Here is a 17,962-nt window from a genome sequence, read left to right as displayed (position 1 = left end):
ATGGCCGAAAATCTGAAAAAATCTAAGCATACTCTATGTTCTTCACACTTCTGGCCGAATTTCGGGCAAATATCAGAATTTACCTTCGAATTTCCTTAAATTGTTTTAAAGTAAATCGTCAAGAAATTCCAAAAAGCATTTTGAATTTCCTCCGACAAAACGTTCCGAATTCTGCGAACCGCTTCACACAAATTCGGACCTGTTTTGCATGCGATTACGGCATCAGAAATGGAAACATGTGCAGAAAATACATCCGAATTCGGTACGATCTCGGCAAAAATTGGTTAGTGGGTAATTGTCATCGATGGAAACCAACTCATCGATATCTTCGTGTTTTGGGAGAAATGAGAAAATGAGACAAATGTGTTCAGAATCATTTAAAGGACCATTAATCCTGCACAATGACAGAAGACGCTAAATTTTTCCAGGCTTCATTTAACAATAACACTGCCTCCAACACATTTAATTTCGTACTTTCATCCTTTTCTTTCCAGGATAGTGGATATTTGCCGATACCCGTAATGCGATTTTAATGATTTTATTACCCCTTGGTCTGTGGGTTGTAAAACAGATTTGATATTGGGTGGCAATAATTCACGCCTACATGACAGCTGCAATTCAGTTGTTCAATTCCATCTTCGAACATCCCAGCAAAAATACTCATTACAAATTGACCTACTTTCTGATTATTTTAACAAGGGCATGTCATAGGAAATCAGTACTTATTTTTGGCCACTAAAAAGTAGATAAATATGTTGTTAAATAAGTAGTTACAACTTGAAGTAACCAGAGAGTAACTACTTATTTATCTACTTTTTATTGGCCAAAAAATATGTACTGATTTCCTATGACATGTCCTTGTTAAAATAATCAGAAAGTAGGTCAATTTGTAATGAGTATTTTTGCTGGGATATTGTGCATATCGCTCATATTTTCTAAGAATTCTACTTTATCTTCATGCTGATATCTTTAAAACTCAACAAGTTACAACTCATTTATTACGGGTTTGGTCTAATTCAACAAAAAAGTTTTTTCAGTTTATTAAGCACCAAACATCTTCAAATCATGCAGATCTTGCAAAATATGGTTTAATTAGTTATTTTATTTGTTGTGTAATTATATTTTTAAGTTGGGAAGTCAAATTTCAATCGCCAACTTAAATTTTTTCTCGAAGCTGGATATTTTGAAATGTGTCACTCTTTGAGTAAATGAGCGATATGTTTTGTATTTTGTTGTTGTTTGAGTTTAAAAAATACATACAACAAAGTACTGAGAGAAATTTTTCTTCGTCGCATGGTTCGACGTTATAACCGATAACAAAATTCAAATATTTCACAAAAAACGACGTTATAACCGATGACGTTGTATGCGATATTTATTTGTGTGGAATTAAAAGGGCAGAAATTCGGGACTTTTGGTTTTCGTCATTATAAGCGAAATGACATTATAAACGACTATGTTATAAGCGATTTCGACTGTTCATGAAATCGGCAGTAAATATATATGGAAGCTATATCCAAATCTAAACCGATTTTCACCATAAGCAATAAAAAATTATATTCCCCAATTTTCAGCTGAATTGGACAATAAATGCGACATGTACGTTGCGAACGAACGGACGGACGTGCATAAATCGACTCAGAGAGTGATTCTATGTATATCCCCGAAAGGAACTATGGGTATATCTCGTTTCCTTATGCATGTTACATACAAAAACACAAAGACATAATACCCCTTTACAATGTGTGGTGTAGGGTATAAAAAATCCATGTTTTGGAGGTGTCTCAATCGCTGTGGAAAAAGTGCTTCCAGAATTTGTTTGAGCAAATAAAAAAGTGTATAAATCATGCTGGAGAATACTATAAAAACAATAAAACCAATTTTGGGAGAGGTATCGGGAAAAAAGGAGGGAGGAGAAACCTCTTTTCCGCAGGTTAAATATAGGGATGGAAAGCGGGAGTGTGAACAAATCGAGATGTACAGGAAATGGAATGAAGTCCGATAATTCTACCAAAGAGTGAAACATCAAACTGATGGCTTTGGAACTGACACTTCCTCCTGTAGAGACCAGCAAGGTAATCTGGTAACTGATACAGATAGTGTGCTAAGGATATGGAAAGAGCATTTTTCCAAACTGTTGGTATCCAATAGTAGCGAAGATGGTATTGAATGTATACCACCCGGCCAAGATGAGGTAAAGAGAGCAATAAACCGGCTGAAGAATAATAAGGCAGCAGGAGCTGATGGCTTACCAGCCGAGCTGTTTAAAACCGGAGGCGACACGCTGATAAGGTGTATGCATCAGCTAGTTAGCTCCATCTGGCAGGAAGAACGCGAACCCGACGATTGGAACCTAAGCATCCTGTATCCGGTCCATAAGAAATGAGATAAGACTTTATGCTCCAACTATAGGGGCATACGTCTTCTGGCTATCGCCTACAAGATAGTGTCAGGGATATTGTGCGAACGATTAAAGCCCATGGTCAGCGAAATAATTGGACCATACCAATGCCGCTTTAGACCTGGCAAGTCCACCATTGACCAGATATTTACCCTGCGGCAAATCCTGGAGAAGACCCAAAAGATGCAGATCGACACCTACCATTTTTTTGTCGATTACACTGTGCAACAAAGTGGATCTCAAAGTGTGGGGGGTGGAAAATTCCTTTTGGGGATGAAAGCTCTTGGTGAGTATATACAGAACCCAGAAGGACAGATCCGCCGTGAGTCGAACTTTTGATATATGGCGTGATGAATATTTTGCTGGAGACCCTATAAGCCCTCAGATATTAGCGTTATATCTTTGTCCGCTGTTGTTTTAGCTTATTTTTGAGATCACATTTCTTCAGCCAAATCAAATGAGGATTATTTTCGTATAGCATTTTGACCTTCTATCTCGCATCCTTCAATGTCCTTTTCGTCCTTTATTTAAGAGCCGCCATAAAAGTACCACAAGATGACGTTTTTATGCCCTCCACCATAGGATGGGGGTATATTAATGCCATGTCCGTCCGTCTGTATGTCTGTCCGTCTGTGGAAATCACTCTAGCGTCCAAACGGATTGACGTAGGTGGATGGAATTTTGGTAAATCTATTATTTGTACGTAGGACTTTTGGTATTGAAAGTGGGCTATGTAGGTCCACGCTTTCGTATAGCCCCCATACAAAATGACGCGTCGTCGTTTTGAGGAATTTTTAAGATATTTGTCCCATTTTACCACCGAATTGGTTGTAATTTGGTATTTTGTGTCTCCAGAGGCCAAAAAACATTCCTACCAAAGTTGGTTTTTATAGGTCCACGTTTTGGTATAGCCCCCATATAAAGTACGCTTCATTTTAATATATTTTGAATGTATTAGTCCCATTTGACAACAGAATCGGTTGCAACTTTGTATTTTGTGTTTCCAGAGGCTAAGAAACATTTCGACCATAAAATGTTTATATAGGTCCACGTTTTGATGTAGCCCCCATAGGACGATATCTCCCGATTTTCGGTATTTTGAAGGTTTTGGCCTCATTATCACACCGAGATGGCTGAAATTTGGTATTTAGTCTTCGTTGGGGATATAAAACTCCCCCCCCCCCAGAAATTTGTAGGTATAGGTCCGCGCCATGGGGCTGTATGACCCCCATAGAACGGTAACTTCCGATTTTCGCTATTTTGAAAGTTGTGGCCACATTAATCTACCGAAATGGCTGAAATTTGTGGTGGAGGGTATAAACAGTTCGGCCCGACCGAACTTAACGCTTTTCCCACTTGTTCATCTTCGAAATGTTCTGCAAAAATGTCGCTCAGAAAATTTTAGGTACGGCTCTCATTGACAACTAATCGATTTTGTCGCGTTTTCATAGTCATTTATTACATTTGCCCCTGTTTGCTCAGAAAAAAACTGTGTTTTGTGTTTTTGTATGTTCTGTAACGAATATACAAAAAAACAAAATATAGTGTTTTTCTGAACAAAACAGGGTAAATGCACAAACCGACCACGAAAACGCGACAAAATCGAATTGTTGTCAATGAGAGCCGTACCTAAAATTTTCTGAGCGACATTTTTGCAGAACATTTCGAAGCTGAAAAACGTCATCTTGTGGTACTTTTATGGCGGCTCTTAAATAAAGGACGAAAAGGACATTGAAGGATGCGAGATAGAAGGTCAAAATGCTCTACGAAAATAATCCTCATTTGATTTAGCTGAAGAAATGTGATCTCAAAAATAAGTTAAAACAACAGCGGACAAAGATATAACGCTAATATCTGTGGGCTTATAGGGTCTCCAGCAAAATATTCATCACGCCATATCTCAAAAGTTCGACTCACGGCGGATCTGTCCTTCTGGGTTCTGTATAAACTCACCGAGAGCTTTCATCCCCAAAAGGAATTTTCAACCCCCCAAAAATTGGGTTCACAGTGTTATAAAGCAGCCTTCGACAGCCCGCTACGTTCAAAGGTATTCCAAGCAATGTCTGAATTTGGTATCCCCGCAAAGCGTATTCGGCTTAGTAACATGGTACTTACTTATGCTGATGATACAGACATTATTGGACGATCAGAAAAAGAAGTAACTGATACCTTTATGAAGGTCGAAGTAGAATCTGCTAAAATAGGTCTGGAGATAAACGGCGAGACGACCAAGCTGATGGTGTCGACGCGTCCATTGAGATCGGACCAACTGTGGAAGTTGATTCCTATAATTTTGAGGTAGTAAAAGATCTTCGTCTACCTCGGTACCTCCGTAAACACAACAAACGACATCAGTTGTCAAATAAAATGAATAATTGTATTGGCCAACAGATGCTACTTTGGCTTAAGTAAGCACTTTAAAAACAAAGCCACAACTCGTCAAACAAAAATAACGCTTTACAAAACACTGATACTACCCGTGCTGATGTATGGTTCCGAAGCCTGGGTACTTGCGCAAGCAGATAAGGCCGTGCTTGGCGTGTTTGAGAGAAAAATTCTTCGAAAAATCTACGGACCAATCTCCGTTGACGGTGAATATCGACGTCGTATGAACCACGAGCTGTATCTGCTATACTATGACATTAATATAGTTGCACGTATCGAGATGCAGCTATTGCGTTGGCTTGGCCATATAATAAGAATGAGCGATGATGAACCCGCTAAAAAGGCGTATAAATTCGAGCCACATGGCGGTGCACGCAGAATTGGCAGGCCAAAGAATAGGTGGCGCAAACAAGTGGATGAAGAGATGACAAGGCGCGGTATTCCAAAAAGCGAAGCACGAAACAGAGAGAATTGGAGATCTTTTCTTAGTTCGGTCTATGGAACAAATGTTCTGTAATGGGCCAGCTAAGTAAGTAAGTAAGTAATTTTGATGATTATTATTCGCGTTTTCATTATTAGGCCGGAAACTTTTCTAGTGTCGTCGTACTTATATTGGTATATACCCCGTACCTACCGATTTTTTTAGTGCTTAGTAATTTCATAAACGGAAGGAAACTAATTCCTCAATTTCACTACCATACAATTCCTGGAGGTAAAAAGAAATTCGTCTGACGTTTATTAACATCGTTCTTTTTTGTTATACCTATATTAATTTGATATACATATGAGAATTTTTCAAATAACCCAGTTAGATCACTTCCTTAGTGTACATGCAAATGTAGTTTTATGATTCATTTTTTTTTTCAACATATACTTTCGCAAACAAAATACGTAGATCTTTAAAAACTCTCGTTGTCGCAACTGGATTATTGTACATTACTCAGGTAATAAATTTGTAAAACATTATAGAATAATACTCGTGTTGAATTACATGCTATTAGGTCATAAACAGTCCAATTATTTTGCTGTTTATATAACTGCTCAAAAAATTTAAAAAATGTAGTAGTTAAAAGCCCTCACGTGTGTTAACTTCTAAGGTTTATTTTAAATTAAAATTAAGCGAAAAAGCTTGAATAAAATGGATAATCCCGAAAAATATTTCGAGGCCCACGAAATGCAAAAGCAGGACGCTATTGAATTTTTTAATAGATTTTTAACAAAAATCTCTTGGCATAATGATGGTTCGGATTCCCTAATCGATATTGGTTCTGGTCCGGGAGATGTTGTTAGCGAATGCATTTATCCCCAAATGCCCAGCAAATATCAACGTCTTGTCTTCTCTGACTTAAGGAGCAACATGGTGGAATTTGCACGCCAACATTATCAGCATTTACCCAATAGTGAATTTCATGTTTTGAATATTGAATCTCATGAGGAATTAGCGGATGATTTGAAGGGCAAATTTAATCATGTCACTTCAAATTATTGTTTACATCACCCTACTGATCAAAGGTGAGTTATGACTAACGACTTAAAATTGAATTTTTCATTATTTTACACTATATCCTTATGTTTTTGTTCCCCAGGCAAGTTTACACGAATATCTACAATTTATTACGTCCTGAGGGTGGTGATATTTTAATAAATGTCATTCCACATGCATTATCTTTTGATGCTCTTAACATCATTAGCTGTAATGAAAAATGGATTCCCTATATACGGAATTCAGAGGTGTTAGCATCTGCATTACAGAATGTAGAAGATCCAAAGGTGTATATGCTCGATTTATTGCATTCCATTGGTTTTAGCCATTGTTCCGTAGAAATCAAAGATCGCGCTTATGTATACAAATTGGAAGCATTCAAAGGTGAGTTGAATGGTAACATGATTTTAATTAACAAAAATGTTTGTAACTTTTTAATAAATTCTCCAGATAATTCAAAGGCCTTAATACCCTATTTATGTCGGATTCCCCATCACTTGCTGGATGATTATTTTAATGATTATGTTGAGGCCATGAACAAATTGGACCCAGAATGTAATTTTTATAATAAGGATAATGATACTATTCGCATGCCTTACAGACAAATGATGATTTATGCAAGAAAACCTTCTGTTTTGAAATAAGTTTTATATTTGGGATTTTTGGTCATATATCAACATGTGATTTGCAACAATAAAATATTCAGAATCCAGTCCACATGTTTTCTAAAAATAAATTGCAATATAAACAAGTAAAAAGTCGTTAAGTTCGGCCGGGCCGAACTTTTTATACCCTCCACCATAAAATAGTCTTAATTAAAATGGAATAATTAGGGTCCTTTCACAATTTTAGGTGGAACAACTTTTCGACAATGGATAGACTCCTACTGCCTTCCACTATTGCTTAAATTACACTGTGAACACAAATGTTGGGGCAGAGATAATTCCTTTTGGAGATGAAAGCCCTTGGTGTGTGTATATTACAAACCCCGAAGGACAGATGCGCCGTGAGTCGAACTTCCGCGTTATCGCGTGATTAAGTTTTTGCAAGAGACCCTGTAAGCCATCATGAATTAGCATTATATCTTCGTTTGTTGTTTTTGTAGAGCACTTAAGCAACAGTGAACAAAGATATAACGCTAATTCCTGATGGCCCACAGGGTCTCTAACAAAAATTTCATAACGCCATAACGCAGAAGTTCGACTCACGGCGGATCTGTCCTTCGGGGTTCATAACATATTCACCAAGGCCTTTCTTCCCCAAGAGGAATTTTCCGTGCCCCAGACTTTCAACTCCATTTTGTTGCACAGTGTTATCTAATCTAAAAAAATGTGTTCAGCTAGGTGAAAGGTACCACCTACCAAAGAGTCAACCTATCTTTAAATTTTTTGGCGGAAAAGTTTTATAGCTGCAGGGAACTTCACGAGCCAAATTGAGGGTAGTTTCATCAAAACAACGTAGACCCTCAAGATTTGACCGATGTTGACGAATTTTAGTGGAGAAATTTTGTGACCACTGAAAATTCCCGAAAATCCGGAGGTACAGTTATATGGAGGGATATACCAAAACATGGACCTATATTGACGATTATTTTTGAATAGACAAAATTGTAGCTAAAATTCTCAAAATACCGATCATTACAGCTAGTTCGGTTTAAAAATTGCAGCTAAAATTCTCAAAATACCGAAAATTGGGAGATACCGTTATATGGGGGCTATACCAAAACATGGACCTATGTTGACGATGTTTCGTTGGAGATGTTTTATGACCACTGAGAACTTCAAATGTCAAATTACAGCTATTTCGTTTAAAAACTGTAGCTAAAATTCTCAAAATACCGAAAATCGGGAGGTACCGTTATATGGAAGCTATACCAAAACATGGACCAATGTTGACGATGTTTGGTGGAGATGTTTCATGACCACTGAGAACCTCAAATGGCATATTACAGCTTGTTCGGTTAAAAATTGTAGCTAAAATTCTAAAAATACCCAAAATCGGGAGGTACCGATATATGGGGGCTATACCAAAACATGGACCTATATTGACGATGTTTGGTGGAGATATTTCATGACCACTGAGAACCTCAAATGTCAAATTACAGCTGGTTCGGTTAAAAATTGTAACTAAAATGCTCAAAATACCGAAAATCAGGAGGTACGGTTATAAGGGGGGCATACCATAACATGGACCTATGTTGACGATGTTTGGCGGAGATGTTTCTTGACCACTGAGAACCTCAAATGTCAAATTGCAGATAGTTGGGTTACAAATTGTGGCTAAAATTCTCAAAATACCGAAAATCGGGAGGTACCGTTATATGGGGGCTATACCAAAACATGGACCAATGTTGACGATGTTTGGTGGAGATATTTCATGACCACTGAGAACCTCAAATGGCAAAATTCTGTAAAAAATTGTAGCTAAAATTCCCAAAATACCGAAAATCGGGAGGTACCGATATATGGGGACTATACCAAAACATGGACCTATGCCCATATCCTTTGGGATATAAGTTTGTTGATCACTAGGAACCCTAAGTGTCAAATTATAGCTGATTCGGTCGGCAAATGTGGCGAAGAACGCCAAAATACCTCAAATCCGGAGGTACCGTTATATGGGGGCTATACCGAAGAGTGGACCGATATAGCCCATCTTCGAACTTGACCTGCCTATGGAAAAAAGACCCTCGGGTGCAAAATTTCAACACTCTATCTCAATTATTGCGGACGCTAGAGTGATTACAATAGACGGACAGACAGACGGACATGGCTAGATCGTCTTAGAATTTTATCCTGATCAAGAATATATATACTTTATAGGGTCGCAAATGATTAGTTCGATGTGTTACAAACGGAATAACAAACTTAATATACCCTCCATACTATGGTGGAGGGTATAAAAAGAAAATTTGTTAGTAAATTGTTGGTATAGAAATTCAAATGGAGAATTAAGCATTAACAAGCGCAAAAGCATTAAAAAGCGCAGTTGCTCAAAAAAAGCCCCAAAGGAGCCGCGACGAAACCTACTGCCTAAAACTAAAATGTGGAGTCGACCTCTAATCCGAAGCCGAGCTCAACCTAAAAGGGAACGAAAAAATCTGAAGAGTCTACCCCTAGACCAAATGACTTCTTTAAAGGCGAGCATTTGGCGAAAGGGTCTGACTTCAAGCTCAACTCAAACCCAGCAGGCAAGGGCAAAGCGGATGAAAGACCGGGTCCGAAAACCACCACAGGCTGTAAGGAAGTAAAAGCGGATTGACCAATTGAGAAACACTCATCTTCTGAGAAGACGGACAAAGCTTCACAGCATAAAAGTGGGAAAGGTGTCTGATCTTCAGAAAGACCCCAATCCATTGACCTTCTACGCTGCTGCCACAGCCTAGAAGGAAAAGATAATAAGCCCAGTACCGAGAAGGTAAGTGACTCCTCAGGAAAGGCAAACTTCACGGCACATGGTAAAGGGCGCAACAAGTTCTACGCCAGACCGACCACAATGATGCCAGCTGACGACTTTCGAGAGTCAATCATCTACCGAATTGACACCGACGGAAAATCGGCGAAGGTCACGTGTTGCTTGTCGAAACCGGACTTCGGAGGATCATTGTATCACATGGTGATACAACAGAGTGACCGTCAGTTCGGCAGTGCCTACCTTCAAAAGGTCATTAGGTGCCATAAGAAGAATTCGCGATTTCCTTATTGAGGCAGTTAATTGCCTTGGTATACTTTGGGTAGAAGCTAATCGGTCTCAATATCTGATATAAAATCCAGAGAGGAGTTTACATGTACTTCCGCACCTACGGTTGGAAAGAAGCTCATTCTGAAAATGATAAAGTTTCAAAATCCAGATCTCCTTACATCTGTTTGGACCAGCACTGGTCTAACTCCTTGTATGGAGAATGGAGGTATGGACTTTAGGGTGGCTGTGGACTCAATAGGGGAGGGTTATCTGGGAAAGTTCCCTCATGCTTTCTCAGATAACCCTACCCTATTTAGTCCACACTGAACTTCGATTTGGGATGGATTCGGTTCCGACTGAATCCACCTCATGAAACTTAGTAAGAGTAGAGAAGCAGCAAGCACTGCGTGTCCTACAGATTAATCTGCACCATTGCAATGCTGCTGCCGCTGAACTAATCTTGTCCTTCACGAATTCAGAAGTAGACATTCCCTTGGTTCATATGGTTTCTGGACTAAGCAATGCCAACTTTGAAGTCTTTACATCGTCCGAGTGGGTCAAGATGAGGACTTGCGTAGTTGCTATGAATAACTAAAATTTAATCGTTCTATCTACTGGAGACGTGTGCACGGTTCAAATGGAGCATGTTATGGGGAAGACCACAATCCTGTCCTCAGTTTACATACCCTTTGGGGACCCGAACCCACCAAACCTGGGTGTTTGCAGAATGCTGAATAAAATATTGGGTGTATGTCACTTCGGTCTTGAAATGCAACCCAAATGCCCACCATTATTTATGGGATAACAAGGATACCAACAGCAGGGGTGAGTCAATGTTCGTGTATGACTATATACATACACACATATAAAGGTTTTCATGGAGAAGTCCATACTTCTTAACCCAGATATGCCGAGTGTACTACATGTAGTACACCCATTATTTGTATATTTCTGCGCTTATTTTACTTTAAATTTGCTAATAAACTTGCTGAGGCGCTACAGAACATAACGATGAACAGAGCGTACTTTGATAAGTTTTGCCTTAAGTGATTGCTTGTGCGTATTATTTATGATCAAAAATTTCAGTTTTGTGAAATTTGGAAAAGTGTGAAGAAGCCACGCAATCGGTGCGAAAAAAATTATATGCATATTTTTGTTGGTTTTCTATGTTTTTCTAATTGTAACAGTTGTACAAATCAGTACGTAGCATAAGTATATGTAAAAAAATAATTATATGTGATTTTAGTTGACATATTTCCTTGCGTACTACATGTAGTACGTTCGGCACTTGTGTGCAAAAAATAAAAATATTATTTTTACAGATTTTTATCATTAAATGAGATAATAAAGGCCTTAGAAGAAATATTTGAACAGTTTTTGCACGATTTTAATGGCATCGCAATTGCACCCGCCGAAGATCTGAATACGAGGGCTACTAGATAAGTTTCTGGCCTAGGTAATATCGCTCAAAAACGGTCATTGTGCCAGAAAACATTGTTGTCGTGCAAGAACTTACTTATTTAGTTGGCCCATTACAGAACATTTGTTCCATAGACCGAACTAAGAAAAGATCTCCATTCCTCTCTGTTTTTCGCTTGACTTATTGGAATACCGCGCCTTTTCATTTCTTCATCCACTTGTATGCTCCATCGAAGCATAGGCCTGCCGATTCTACGTGCACCGCCATGTGGCATGTATTCATCGCTCATTCTCATGATATGGCCTAGCCAACGCAATCGTTGCATCTCGATACGTTTAACTATATTTATGTCTTTGTATAGCTTATATAGCTCGTGGTTCATACGACGTCGATATTCACCGTCAACGCAAATCGGCCCGTAGATCTTTCGAAGAATTTTCCTCTCAAACACACCAAGCACTGCCTTATCTGCTTGCGCAAGTACCCATGCTTCGGAGCCATACATTAGCACGGGTAGTATCAGCGTTTTTTATAGTGTTATTTTTGTTTGACGAGATGTGGATTTGTTTTTAAATTGCTTACTTAGACCATAGTAGCATCTGTTGGCCAATACAATTCTTCTTCTTATTTCACAACTGATGTTGTTTGTTGTGTTTATGGCAGTGCCGAGGTAGACGAAGTCTTTAACTACCTCAAAATTGTAGGTACCAACTTCCACACTTGGTCCGAGCTCTATGGACGCTTTGCGCGTCGACACCATCAATTTGGTCTTTTCGCCGTTTACCGCCAGACCCACTTTCGCAGATTCTGCTTCGACCTTCCTAAAGGTATCAGTTACTTCCTCTACTGATCGTCCCATGATGTCTATGTCATCAGCATAGGCAAGTAATATGTGGCTATTGGTGTAAATTGTGTCATTTCTTTTGACATTTGCATCTCGTATTACCTTTTCCAGCAAAATGTTGAATAGGTCACACGAAAGGCTGTCTCCTTGTCTGAAACCTCTTTTGGTACAAAATTCTTCGGAGAGGTTCTTTCCAATTTTAACTGAGGACCTAGAGCTTTGCGGGGATACCAAATTCAGACATTGCGTGGAATACCTTTGATCGGAAGGGACTGTCGAATGCTGCTTTATAATCGACAAAAAGGTGAAATGTGTCGATCTGCATCTCTTGGGTCTTCTCTAGGATTTGCCGCAGGGTAAATATCTGGTCAATGGTGGACTTGCCAGGTCCAAAGCCACATTGGTATGGTCCAATTATTTCGTTGACCATTGGCTTTAGTCGTTCGCACAATATCCCTGACACTATCTTATAGGCAATAGGGAGAAGACTTATGCCCCTATAGTTGGAGCATACAGCCTTATCTCCTTTCTTGTGGACGGGACATAGGATGCTCAAGTTCCAATCGTCGGGTACGCGTTCTTCCTGCCAGATGGTGCTAACTAGCTGATGCATACACCTTATCAGCGCGTTGCCTCCGGTTTTAAACAGCTCGGCTGGTAAGCCATCGGCTCCTGCTGCTTTATTATTCTTCAGCCGGTTGATTGCTGTTTTTACCTCATCTTGGCCGGGCGGTATACATTCTATACCATCTTCTGGGATTGGATCTGTGGTATCAACGTCTTCGCTACTACTGGATACCAGCAGATTGGAGAAATGTTCCTTCCATATCCTGAGCACGCTATCCGTATATGTTACCAGATTACCTTGCTGGTCTCTACAGGAGGATGTGCCTGTACCAAAGCCATCTGTTTGATGTTTCACTCTTTGGTAGAATTTTCGGACTTCATTCTGGCTCCTGTACATCTCGATTTTTTCACACTCCCGCTTTTCCATTACTCTCTTTTTCTTGCGGAAAAGACGTTTCTCTTCTCTCCTTTTCTCCCAATATCACTCTCGTGCGCTACGCGTTGCTACTGATTGTAAAGTAGCTCTATATGCCGCATTTTTCTCTTCGGTAGCAGCACGACACTCCTGGTCATACCATGAATTCCTTTGTGGAGGTCTCTGGAATCCAAGTGTGGATTTTGCAGCTGTTTGCATGGAGTGGGCAATATTTTGCCATTGTGTTGTTATGTTATCGGGACAAGGAGTGCTCGCGTTAAGCAATTGGGCTAGTTGAGTGGAATATGCTGTGGCTATCTGTTGTGTTTGCAGCCTATCGATGTCCAACTTCCGCGTTGTATCTGTTCGTGCTTTATTTGCAACGTTTAGACGGGTACGTACCTTTTCTGCAACAAGGTAGTGGTCCGAATCAATGTTTGCGCCTCGGAACGATCGTACATCCAACACGCTGGATGAATGTCTTCCATCTATCACAACATGATCAATTTGATTTCTTGTTCTTTGATCTGGAGACAGCCAGGTGCCCTTATGAATATCGAGATGATTAAATCTGGTACTGCTAACTACCATGTTTTTTGCAGCTGCAAAGTCTATCAGCCTCATACCATTGTCAGATGTTTCACTGTGGAGACTGAATTTCCCGACTGTTGGGCCAAAGATATTCTCCTTTCCAATTTTGGCATTAAAATCGCCTAAAATGATTTTAATGTCGTGGGCTGGGCAACGGTCATATGTTTCTTCTAAGCGCTCGTAAAATATACCAGATGTTTTAGTCTCCGACTAACTATGAATCCGCAACCAAACTCATGCTTTACGTCATGGCAGCTATAATACAGTGCGTCACCTTTAGGTGTTGTTGTGACGCCTTTCCCAATCCATCGTATTTCCTGTATGGCAGTAATATCGGCCTTGTACTTTTCAAGTACGTCTGCCAATGCGAAGACTGCACCTTCTCTATAAAGAGTGCGAACATTCCAGGTGCAGATTCGCAGATCATGGTCCTTAAAACGTTTGCGGGGTTCGTCAACTTTAGAGGGGTTTGTTATACCCTCAGCCTTTAGGCTAAGGAGGGTATATACACTTTGATACGATGAAAATGTGCCTCATCGAAATAATGGTTTTAGACCCCAAGTATGTTTGGACGAAATGTGTTTCAGACAATTTGGAGTCGATCTAGCCATGTCCGTCCGTCAGTCTGTCTGTCTGTCCAGCAGGCTGGAGCGCACGATAACTCTCGAACGGATGAACCGATTCGGTTAAAAGCTTTCGTAATATTTTGCCCAAACTTAGTTTAAGTTCGAAGATGAGCTACATCGGTCCACTCCTTCCGGTACCTCCCCCACAAAAGTTCGAAAATGTTCGGAATGTTTGTGAGCACGATAACTTTTGAAGGGAGTGACCGATTTGGTCCATACTTTGTATAGCGTGAACTTTCTACCAGAGTAATATGAGGTTCCAATATGGTCTCAATAGGTCCACTCCTTCGGGTACATCCCACACAAAATTTCGGAAAAGTTCAGTTTAGGGTCATCTCTCGAATCGCTGATTTTTGTTTTAGCAACTTGTATTCACTGCCCTCCATACGACGGTACAAGCTTCATCAGGGGCAAGTCCATACTTCCTGAGAAAATAGCATGAAACTTGCAAAAACCCCCTATGACACCGTGTGAGGTGGTTGGAGCGCAAGATAACTCTCGAACGGATCTGCCGATTCGGTCCAAAATATGGCCTTAGTAATATTTTATCCAAACATAGTTTAAGTTTGAAGATAAGCCATATCGGTCCACTCCTTCGGGTACCTTCCCCACAAAATTTCATAAATGTTCGGAAAAATTGTTCGTGCGGTAACTCTTGAAGGAAGTGGCCGAATTGGTCTACACTTTACACATCCTAATATATCTACCATATATATATATATATATATATATATATCAGGTTGAAATATGGGCTATATTTGTCCACTCCATCCGATACCTCTCACACAAAATTTCGGATAAATTCACTTTAAGACCTGCTCTCGAATCACTTTGATTTTTGTTGAAGCAACTTGCATTCGCTGCCTCAATTACGATGGCAAACGTTTTTCTTGAGCAAACAGTCCGAAGAGTGTAAAAACCCCCTATGGCACCATATGTTGCGGCTGGAGATCCACTTCCATAACGGTCAATGTCCATCCATTCCTTTTAGTATCTCCTCCGCAAAACTTTTGATCTTTAATCCTGGTCAACATTTTCGTCAGTTCAAACGCCCAAAATTTTTAAAACCCCCTAAATACATACGTGTTATGGGAAAAATTTGTTTCAATATGCACAGGCTGAGGGTATATCTCTGTCGGCAAAGCCGACTGATACTTTTTTACTTGTTTTTCTTTTCTTTCGTTTTTTCATAGTAGGCTGTTTTTTCTAGGGGAGGGTTACTAACCCGACGCCCAAACCCAAGTTTTTAACGTTCTTATGGGTGAACGCGCGGCACATGTTAGCTCACTACATGTGCCGCAAGAACTAATAATGCAAAATCGTCATGTGAGATAGAGGCAGCATTGGTCATTTTTTGCACCAGCATACATTCGATATTGCATGAACATCTGTCCGTAAAAAAGGTTTGTTATCGTTGGAACCTCCACAATTTGACAATCGCTCAAAAAAGACTCGTGTCGATTGGTGCAAAGAAATGTTGAAAAAATACGGTGCGGTGCTTTACAAGACGTTCATACACAGGTGACGAATGATGGATATATGCCCGAAACAAAACAGCAATCGACCAGGGGGTCTTCGAACACGAGCCAAATCCAACTAAAGTTGTTCATTGAAGAAGCAGTTCGAAACAAATGGTCGCCTGTTTCTGCGGCTAAACTGATCATATGGCGACTACGAGTACATGGCATAAAAAACGTACGACGATAAATTCTGTTTGTTTGATGTCTATGTCTTCGGAAACGAACAAGAAAAGTCGAATCATTGTGCACCATGACAATGTGAGCTCTTACAAATCCATTCAAACCAAATCATTTTTGACCGGAATTGATGGATCATCCGCCGTACAGCCCTGACTTGGAACCCAATGTCTTCAATTGATTCCCCCACATAAAGAAAAAAGATGTGGTCAACGATTTTCGTCGCCAGAAGATGCTGTTGAAGCGTTCAAAAACCATGTTTTGGAGATGTCTCATCCGGAGTGGAAAAAGCGCTTGAACAAGTGGTTTGAGTGGTGCCAAAAGTGTATAAATTATGATGGAATATACTTTAGAAAACAACAAAACTATTTTTGTTGATAAATATAAAATGAGCCTGGCTTAAACCACCAGGCGAAACGATCGTAGCGTAATGGTTGAGTGTGTGGTATTTCGCTAGAATTCATTTTTCAATACAAAACTCCTTAGGCCATGTTAGCTCGATTAATCCAATTAATTAATTAAAAACTTCATAAATAATGGCATTCGTCCTAAAAAGACAATAATAAATAAAAACTTCACAGCAGAGCCCGGCTGCCCCGGCTGAGGTTTGAACCTGGGTCCTCTCCAACAAACAGACAATGTTGTCGAGATCTCAGCGTTCTAAGCCACTGCCAATGTATCATATCAACAAACTAGTCGACATGATATCCAAAACTTCAATAACTGATGGCATTACAATTCATGAAGGAAACCCCCCTTCGATTGTATATGTGTATGTATTGAGAAAAATGATTCCTAGACAAGACACTAGGGTGACTTGATAAAGAAAAAGACTTCAATAAATACTTCATAATTACAAAATTGTAAAAATGTTTGTATAAATAGAAGTTATCAAAATCAACCTTTGTCTTCTAGCGATTAGCATTCAAATACGCCTGATGAGACTGGCTTAAACCACCAGGCGAAACGATCGTAGCGTAATGGTTGAGTGTGTGGTATTTCGCTAGAATTCATTTTTCAATACAAAACTCCTTAGGCCATGTTAGCTCGATTAATCCAATTATTTAATTAAAAACTTCATAAATAATGGCCTTCGTCCTAAAAAGACAATAATAAATAAATATTTGCGTTTTCATTATTAGGCCAGAAACTTTTATAGAAGCCCTCCTAATTACATTATAGATGAAGATCCTGGAGCAGATGAAGCGAATTTTAAAAATGTATCTCCTCCATTATTAAATGTTGAAACTGATTTTTTTTTTCCGAAATCTTTATTCCACTGTTTCAGATAGCGATGACGATATTGCACTTGCGTTATTGTAACAGATCTTGCTTTTTCTTCTTCTCACTGACGCACACTGGTCGAAACCACTGATCTAGCGGCGCTAAACTCAAAAAATCGAACTACAAAATTGAGAAATATTTTCCATTGTATCGATTACGGACACTTTGCAGACAAAGATTTGTTTTTATACCCTCCACCATAGTATGGAGGGTATATTAAGTTTGTTTTTCCGTTTGTAACTCATTGAAATACTCATTTGCGACCCTATAAAGTATATATATTCTTGATCAGGGTAAAATTCTAAGTCGATCTGAGCACGTCCGTCCGTCCGTCCGTCCGTCCGTCCGTCCGTCCGTCTGTGGTAATCACTCTAGCATCCACAAAAATAGAGATAGGACGCTGAAATTTTGGGAAAATGCGTCTTTTGTTTGCAGGCAGGTCAAGTTCGATGATGGGCTATATCGGTCCACGTTTTGGTATAGCCCCCATATAACGGTACCCCCCGATTTACGGTATTTTGACGTTTTTAGCTACATTTTCAGACCGATTTGGCTATAATTTGACATT

At 39.5% G+C, this 17,962-nt stretch overlaps 2 protein-coding genes across 7 annotated transcripts in view; one reads left to right on the top strand and one right to left on the bottom strand.

Moving 5' to 3' along the window:
• LOC141393239 (juvenile hormone acid O-methyltransferase-like) overlaps window positions 1–17,494 on the bottom strand; it is a 53,722-nt gene extending 36,228 nt beyond the window's left edge. For 3 of the 6 annotated variants that reach the window (XM_073966212.1, XM_073966210.1, XM_073966213.1), the window contains exons 1-2: window positions 17,286–17,494; window positions 17,013–17,208 (exon numbers count right to left, since the gene is read on the bottom strand). The gene's annotated coding sequence lies outside the window, so the exon portion shown is untranslated. The remainder of the gene's footprint in view (window positions 1–17,012; window positions 17,209–17,285) is intronic. The other 3 variants (XM_073966214.1, XM_073966216.1, XM_073966215.1) reach the window with 2 other exon arrangements.
• LOC141393238 (juvenile hormone acid O-methyltransferase-like) lies at window positions 5,868–6,970 on the top strand. Its single transcript, XM_073966209.1, has 3 exons — window positions 5,868–6,298; window positions 6,373–6,653; window positions 6,720–6,970. Exons 1-3 carry the CDS (start codon window positions 5,925–5,927, stop codon window positions 6,911–6,913), a joined length of 849 nt encoding a protein of 282 aa, XP_073822310.1. The 5' UTR covers window positions 5,868–5,924; the 3' UTR covers window positions 6,914–6,970.
• Window positions 17,495–17,962: the final 468 nt, after the last annotated feature.

This window comes from Musca autumnalis, unplaced genomic scaffold (assembly GCF_047663935.1).
Source record: "Musca autumnalis isolate F117 unplaced genomic scaffold, ASM4766393v1 scaffold_2, whole genome shotgun sequence".
Lineage (NCBI taxonomy): Eukaryota > Metazoa > Arthropoda > Insecta > Diptera > Muscidae > Musca > Musca autumnalis.
The sequence above is the reverse complement of the archived record's forward strand: the minus strand, read 5'-3'. Positions and strand labels throughout refer to the sequence as shown.